Raw genomic sequence first — 8707 nt, forward strand, 5'->3', positions numbered from 1 at the left:
TTTTTGCAGTTTTTGGCCGGGGCTGGGTTTGAACCTGCCACCTTCAGAATATGGGGCCTGTGTCCTACTCCTTTGAGCCACAGGCGCTGCCTTAATTTTTTAATTTATTTGTAGGAATGGGTCTCACATGTTGGCGCAGGTTAGTCTCAAATTCCTGGCCTCAAGCGATCCTCCCACCTCACCTTCCTAAAGTGTTGGAATTATAGGTGTGAGCCTTTATACCCAGCCTGTTATATCTTGAAAACACACAGCTGATTAAAAAAAAAAATCCTAATGCAGAGGGACTTTCCAAAAAGGCAGGTTGTTTCAGATCAGAAAAGATACTGATAGACTGATCTTCCCTGGCACAGGATTGGAGGCTGTCGTCATCGGAGAAGTTCGTGAGAATGTTACCCTGCACTGTGGCAACATCTTGGGACCAAGGGGCCTGGTGACCTGGTACCGGAACACCTCAGGGCCCGTGTTCCTTCTCTCCTCCAATTCCAGCCTCCCTCCAGCCTCACCTCGCTTCTCTCTGGTGAACTCCAGCTCCCTGCACATTGAGGCGCTGAGCCTGCAAGATGAGGGCAACTATACCTGCCAGGAGATCCTGAATGTGACTCGGTGGTTCCAAGTGTGGCTGAAGGTGGCCAGTAAGTGGGGCTGGTGGGAACTAGGGCTGGAGACGTACTTAGGGCCTTGGACACGAGGACATGGACAGGAGCATGGGCTTTGGCATCGGATGACCAGGATTTCTTTTTGGGCACTGCCACTTGTAAGCTGAGTGACCTCTTGAATTTGTATTTCCTCACTTGTTAGGGGGAACAGAAAAGAATTTCTGCCTCATGAGATTGCCGTAAAGAATAGATACTGGTTTATAAAGTGCTCTAAATGGCTCCTGGTGCATTAGTTAGCTTTTATTTTTAGCATGTTGTTAATTATCATCCTTGCTAATAGTATCATTTTATTATATCACAGAGGTATAGTATAACATAATTGAAGCTTGGTATGGAGTACCTGCCTGTAATCCCAGCTACTCAGGAGGCTGAGGCAGGAAGATTGCTTGAGCCCAAGGCTGTTGTGTGTGATGATCACACCTGTGAATGGCCACTGCACTCTAGTTTGGGCAACATAGCAAGACCCCATCTCTTTTTTCTTTGAGACGGAGTCTTGCTTTGTCGCTCTTGGTAGAGTGCCCTGGAGTTATAGCTCACTGCAATCTCAAACACTTGGGTTCAAGCATTTCTCTTGCCTCAGCATCCCAAGTAGCTGGGACTACAAGTGCCTGCCACAACGCCTGGCTATTTTTAGAGATGAGGTCTCACTCTGGCTCAGTCTGGTCTTAAACCTGTGAGCTCAGGTGATCTACCCGCCTAGTCCTCCCAGAGCGCTGGGATTACAGGCGTGAGCCACCACACCCTGCCAAGACCCTATCTCTTTAAAAATTAGTATAATTGAATCAGACTGCCTGAATTCCCGAATCCTAAGACCATCACTTAGTTCTGTGTCACCTTGAGTCAGTGGCTTAATATCTCTGAGCTCCAGTTTTCCTCATGTGTTAATTGCGGATAATACATGGCATGCCTTGTCAGGACAGTGAGTGCTCCTATGCCATAGTGCTAAGCCAGGGCTTGGTGCAAGCTCTCCTCACTACTGTGCTTCCCTAAAACAGTCTACCATATCTGCTACATGTGTGTATGAATTTAGAGCAGAAGTTTGCAAAGTACAGCCTACGGGCCATATCTGGCCTGCTGCCCTTTTTTTTTGTATGGCCTGCAAGCTATGAATATTTTTTTACATTTTTAAATGGCTGAGAAAAATCAAAAGAAGAACAATATGAAGAGAAAATTATATGGAATTCCAATGTCAGTGTTCCAATAAGGCTTTATTGGAATACAGCCACATTTGTTCATTTATATGCCTTTGTTACTAATGATGGCTGAGGTGAGTGGCTGTGACACAGATCTTATGACCTGCAAAGCCAAAAAATAGTTGCTGTTTGGGCCTCTGTAGAGAAGTTTGCCGGCCCCTGGTTTAGAGGGACTTCTGTGTTCTAGATCCAGGCATGTGGTTTAGTACCATACCCGTGTGACCACATTATTGTTCTGAACCCAATTTTATTTTATTTTATTTTATTTTTTGAGACAGAGCCTCAAGCTATCCCCCTGGGTAGAGTGCCGTGGCTTCACAGCTCACAGCAACCTCCTGGGCTCAAGCGAGTCTCCTGCCTCAGCCTCCCAAGTAGCTGGGACCACAGGCGCCTGTCACAACGCCCGGCTATTTTTTGGTTGCAGTCGTCATTGTTGTTTGGCGGGTCTGGGCTTGGATTTGAACCCGCCACCTTAGGTGTATGTGGCTGGCGCCTTAGCCACTTGAGCCACAGGCGCTGAGCCTGTTCTGAACCCAATTTTCCTCATCTATAAAATGGAAAATGTACTCATTCCTTTATTCAACATATATATATATATATATATGTGTACAGACACACACACACATATATATTTTTTGAGACAGAGTCTCACTTTGTTGCCCTTGGTAGAGTGTGATGGCTTCATAGCTCACAGCCACCTCAAACTCCTGGGCTCAAGTGAATCTCTTGCCGCAGCCTCTAGAGTAGCTGGGACTACAGGCTGCTGCCACAACGCCCAGCTAATTGATTTTAGAGATGGGGTCTCGCTCTTGCTCAGGCTGGTCTCAAACTCCTCAGCTCAAGCAATCTGCCTGCCTTGGCCTCCCAGAGTGCTAGGATTACAGGCATGAGCCATTATGCCCGGCTATTCAACATACATTTATTGAGAGCCTGGTGCCAGACGTGGATCTAGATGGTAGGCCACTGGTGTGAACAAGACAGTGAAGGTCCCCACCCCCACGGAAGGAGCAGCCTAGTCGGTGAGGCAGGTGAGAAACAAGTAAGCAAATGTATCGGGCAATATCAGAGAGACAAGTGTGAAAACAGAGAATGAGATGGGTGAGGTGATTCTCTGATTTAAATTAGGGGGTCAGAGAACACCTTTTGGTAGTAGTGACATTTAGCTGAGTGGTAAGTAGGAACCAGTTGCGCAGAAGAGAGAGCCTTGCACTGGTGCAGGACGGGTTGAGTGTGGTGCATTGGCAGATGGGGAGATGGCTGGTATGGCAGGGTCCTAGTGTATGGGACAGCAGCCATGTGAAATGTGGGAGACCAGGCCAGACTGTGTGGGCGGGTAGGGCTGGTGTTATGGGTTGAATTATGTCCCTCCAGAAGATATGTGGAAGTCCTAACATCTGGTACTACAAAAGTGACCTTATTTGGAAACAGGGTCTTTGTGTATATAATCAGGTTAAGATGAGATCCCTAGGGTGAATCTTGCTGGACTCTCATCCTTATGAAAATTGGGAAATGCCGTGTGAAGGCAGAGATGCATGTGAAGAATGTCATATAAGGACAGGGGCAGAGACTGCAGCAGTGCAGCTGCAAACCAAGGAATGCCAAGCATTGATGGCACGGCCAAAAGCCAGGGAAGAGGCCAGGAAGGGTCCCCCCCCCAGAGCTTACAGAGGGAGCATGTCCCTGCGGACACCTTGGTTTCAGACTTCTGGCCACCAGAACTGTGGAAGAATCAATTTCTGTCATTTTAAGCCATCCATTTGGGGGTGTGTTGTCGAGGCAGTCCTAGGAAACTAATGCCTGGTCAGGACTTGGGATTTGATTCCTGGTGTGGGAGGAACTCCTGGAGCTTCCAGCAGGGATGTGGCACCATTTGATTTCCACATGGAGAATACGTGTGTGTGGTTTCAAGAAGAGCTGAGGACATAAAAACGGGGAAGCCTTGGCTTGGCGGCCGTAGCAAAGTGGTTACAGGGCCGGCCACATACACCGAGAGTGGCGGGTTTGAACTCGGCCCGGGCCAGCTAAACAATAAGGACAACTGCAACAAAAAATAGCTGGCGGGCATCTGTAGTCCCAGCTACTTGGGAGGCTGAGGCAAGAGAATTGCTTAAGCCCAAGAGTTTGAGGTTGCTGTGAGCTGTGACGCCACGGCATTCTACCAAGGGTGACATACTGAGACTCTATCTTAAAAACAAAAACAAAACAGGGAAGCCAATTGGAGGTATAACATCTTGGTGACCAGAACAAGGGTGGCAACAGCAGCTTTGGGGAAAAGGCACAGGTTTAGAAAATATTTTGGAGGTTGACCAGTAGGACTGGCTGGTGGATTGGAAGTAGAGGATGAAGGAAGAGAGGTTTTGAGGACAGTTCTAGATTCTTAGGAACTCGAAGGTGTCGCCAATTTGCAAAGTTTATGGAATCCGGGAGTGTCGTGTTCCTATATATAGAGATATTATCAGTGAATTTTGGAATGTACAAGAATGAATGGGGGTGTGTGAAAAATTGTCACCCACCTTGGCCTGGCCTCCACTGTGAGCCTCTGGCAACTGCTGCTGGGTTCTGTCAATTCAGGCTGCCCGATAATAATTAATAATCCCTCCAAGTCCATCTCATTAGTAAATATCTTCTCTCTTGACCACAGGGGGACAAAGTGGCATGACAACTTTGTGTCTTCATCATCACTCTCCCGTTTATGGTCCTGTGATCTGACACTGGTTTATTAATCACTGGCTGAGTTTATTGGAGGATGGATTGTTTCATTATTGCCCTGCGGGGAGATAAATTCGAGGTCTCGTTACAATGAACGTGAACTTAGATTTTTAAAACTGTCAGTGAACTCTGGCACTTTGCAGTCTCTGAAAGGAAGTGTGTGTGTGTGTGTGTGCATGAGTGACTTACTGTGATGTGATTTTTATTGAGGAAACTTCTTCATTTGGGAATATACAGGGTTCCTGACTGGTGTAGACCTTGTCTGTGAAGGTAAGACATAGACACCCAAAACCCCTTGCTTATTTAATTTCTTCTTTCTTTCTTTCTTTCTTTCTTTTTATTGTTGAGATAGAGTCCCACTCTGCCCTGAGCAAAGTGCAATGGCGTCGGAGCTCACTGCAACCTCAGACTTGGGCTGTGGGCATTCTGCTGCCTCAGCCTCCGGAAGCCACTGGGATTATAGGCGCTCCCTGTGGCATCCAGCTGGGTTTTTCATTTTTTTAGGAGTCAGGGTCTCACTCGTGCTCAGGCAAGTCTTGAGCTCCTGAGCTCAAGCAATGCTCCCTCCTCAGCCTCCCACAGTGCTGGGATTGTAGGCGTGAGCCACCGCGCCCGGCCACCTTAGCACCTTGGTTCACATACAGCAGAGCCCTCTAGGATCTCACTCCTTGTTCCCATTCCAGGAGGGGCCTGGGCATCTCTCATTGGAACGTGGCTTTTATTTTTGCATAGATAATTTGGGAATTGAGATTAAATTTGATCCAACCACTGTTTTGGGCAAGGGATGGTGATACTGCTGAGTGGCTGAGAATATATACTGTGAGGTCCAGATGCCTGGGTTCGAGTCTGGCTCCTGCTGGCTGCTGTCCTTGTGAAGTCCCTTAAACTCCTCCAACCTTAGTTTTGTTATCTGTGAAATCAGGGGCACTGGTGGCACCTCGTCAGAGATTTGCAGCATGTCTTAGCGTGATAAACTTGTGCAGCCCTCGGCTCACTTACGTAGGTGGTCCATGTCTCCTTGATATACTGGTTAAGCTGGTGATGGGATTTCCCTGGGATAGTGCATCTCAAGTTCCCAACAATCACCTTACACTTGGGACTTTCAAACTGGCCTTGTGGCGAGTCAGGGACCCCATGTGCCCAAATCCTTTAACTGACATGGTTGCTAACTTGGTCACATCCCCTCCTTCTCTCAAAGAGAAAAGCTTGGCAATATTCTACCGTAGTCTTGGAAGCTAAAGGGAAAAAGTTCTGAAATGTGACAACTTGTTATCTGTAAGTGACTCGGAATGTGTGTGTGGACAGAGAGGCTGTAGAAACTCAAAGCCAGAGGTCTGAGGGCGGGTGGGTTTCTCCCACTTACTGCCTGGGCCTCTGCTTACTGATTTGTGAGCATTTGGTGCCTCTGCCTTCTACAGAGTCAGGTATTTTTGTTTTTTGAGACAGAGTCTCACTCTGTTGCCACTGGCTAGAGTGTTGTGGCCTTTGCCTAGTTCACATCCGCCTTTAACTCCTGGGCTCAAGTGATCCTCTTGCCTCAGCCTCCCAAGTAGCTGAGACGACAGGTACCCACCACAACACCTGGCTAATTTTTCTATTTTGAGTAGAGACAGGGGTCTGACTCTTGCTCAGGCTGATCTTGAACTCCTGAGCTCAAGTGATCCACCCACCCTAGCCTCCCAGAGTGCTAGGATTACAGGTGTGAGCCCCTGCGCCTGGCCTTGGAGTCAGGTTTGTGGTAGGCCCAGGATGATTTCACCTGCCTAGAATAGACACCTGCAGTGTGCTTTTGTCAGGACAAAAGAGTCTGGACTGCTCTCTTCAATTAAAGGTGAGTATGAAGAGTTTGCCTTTGGGATTGGGTCTCTGCTCCTAAGGGTATAGAGCTCTTTGATCCAGAGGAGTTCAAGCCTGCTGTGGCTGCTTATTTCATCAATTTACCTATCCCCTCCTGCCTCCAGATTGGAGAGGAAATGAGATTGGACCAGCTGGTTTATGTTTAACTGCAGAAAGGCTGGAGGGATGGGGAAAATAACATAGATCGGCGGCACCTATAGCTCAGTGAATAGGGCGCTGGCCACATACAATGGGGCTGGCGGGTTCTTAACCTGGCCCAGGCCAGCTTAAACAACAATGACAACTGCAAAAAAATAACCGGGCGTTGTGGAGGGCGCCTGTAGTCCCAGCTACTTGGCAGGCTGAGCTGAGAGAATCGCTTAAACCCAAGAGTTTGAGATTGCTGTGAGCTGTGATGCCGTGGCACTCTAACCAAGGTGATAGCCTGAGACTGTCTCCAAAAAAAATAGCATAGATCTTAACACATCCTGGTAGACTTTGTGCTTTTTTTTTTCAAAATCTCGTCTCTTACGCATTTGGGGAGCTGAGTAATCAAGTGAACAATCAGCCCATGAAAGACCCCAGTCAGACTTCATGGTACATTGGTGCCAGGCTCTCCCTGTGTCTATTTTTCTCAGGCCAAGAAAGTAGTTAGGGAACATTTGAACCAGCTGGCCCATAGGCAATGAGGAAGCTGGTTTGTATCAACCTCTAAGGGTCCCTTAGGATTCAGCTGGGGTTTGGGAGATGGGATGTGCTCCTGCCTGCCTAAGGACAGGGCTGTGTCTCTCTGAACTTCCAAGAGAGTGTGTCTCAGGAAGGACACCGGCCCATCTAATATGTACTCAATAACAGAGCCTCCTTCTGTAATGGCAGTGGTGTCACCGCCTTATCACTGTGTAGAGTCTTAGGGAAAGGGAATGCTGGGCACATCAAAGAAAAATTGTTGGCCCCCGTCAGAAGATGGGGTGATTTTTACCCAAGAACTGATTAATTTGGATCTTGCCAAGTTATCTGAAGCAGAGATGGGTGCGTATAAGAGCCTGAAGACTTCTGGGTTTGGACTCTTTGTACAAGATCAGTAGTTACTAGGGAGATCCAGAAACAATGGGTTGTCATTTTTGTTTACAAAAGTGATTATCAAAACAGTCTCTGAATTTTCCCATTGTGGAACTATGATCAGCCGAGACTACATGGTACATTCTTAAGTCATTTTCGAATCAAAATACTGCTCTGAAGAGTGAATGTCTGAAGATCAGGTGACTTTTCCAGTTAGCGAGGAACCCAAGTTACTGAGCTGTAAAGGAACCCTTTGCAACCTTGGACTGGCCAACCTATATAGTTATGGTGGCGGAGCAAATAAGTAAGTTCTGACATCAGGAATGACAGCAGAGAACAGGAAGGCAGCAACAGATTATCCTAGAACAGGACTCAGCAAACTTTTTGTAAAGGATCAGATAGTAAGTATCTTAGGCTTTATGGGCCAATAGGTAAGATCAGGGATATTCTAGAAGTACTTATGTAATGACAGACAAAAGACATTTCCACATATTTTTTATTGATAAGATTTAAAATGTAATTCTAATTGAGTACTTCTTTTCTAGTATGTGTCTACTAGTGAGAAGAATGGGATTCTTTTGGGGAGAGGATAATATTTCACTTGTTCAGGATTCAAAGGTAGTGTTCTATCTCATCAGGTCAACTGCAAGTTATAGATGGAACTGTAAAAACTATTCTTGCCTCATGGGCCATACAAAGACAAAGGCTAGCCTGGGCAACATAGCAAGACCCCATCTCTACAAAATTTTAAAAAAAATAGCTGGGAGTGCTGGTGCATGCTTGTAGTTCCAGCTGCTTGGGAGGCTGGGGCAGGAGGGTACTTCTAGCCCAGGAGTTTGAGGTTCCAACAAGCTGTGTTGTGCCACTGTACTCCAGCCTGGGCAACAGAGAGACCCCATCTCAAAAAAACCTCAGAAAAACAAAGGGTGGGCTGTCATCTGCTGACCCTTGTTCTAGAATCAATCTGTAAGTATACTGCTGACAATATCAGATACCATTTCCTGACCATTAACCAGGCTAAGTGCTGTGCCTGTGCTATCTTACTGGATCCTTCACTAACCCAGTGATGTTAAGTCATTAGTGCTCTTTTCATTTGATATCCAGGACTGGAAAGTGAGAATGAAAGAGACGGCAGTTGCCCTAGGTTGTAAGTGGCAGGGAGATTTCTCTGAACTCAGACAGGGAGCTTGGAATCGCTAGGCTAAGGCACCTGTGTAAGAATGAGCTGAGAACAAACACTGGCAGTGAATAAGG

General features: G+C 46.9%; 1 protein-coding gene across 1 annotated transcript in view; it reads left to right on the forward strand.

Moving 5' to 3' along the window:
• Window positions 1–8707, forward strand: part of VSIG10 (V-set and immunoglobulin domain containing 10) — a 30539-nt gene that overhangs the window by 5854 nt on the left and 15978 nt on the right. The window contains exon 2 of the mRNA XM_023513261.1: window positions 351–632. Coding sequence (XP_023369029.1) covers window positions 351–632 — 282 coding nt within the window. The remainder of the gene's footprint in view (window positions 1–350; window positions 633–8707) is intronic.

This window comes from Otolemur garnettii, unplaced genomic scaffold, assembly GCF_000181295.1.
Source record: "Otolemur garnettii isolate 467f Iridium unplaced genomic scaffold, OtoGar3 scaffold00038, whole genome shotgun sequence".
In the NCBI taxonomy this organism is placed as follows: Eukaryota; Metazoa; Chordata; class Mammalia; order Primates; family Galagidae; genus Otolemur; species Otolemur garnettii.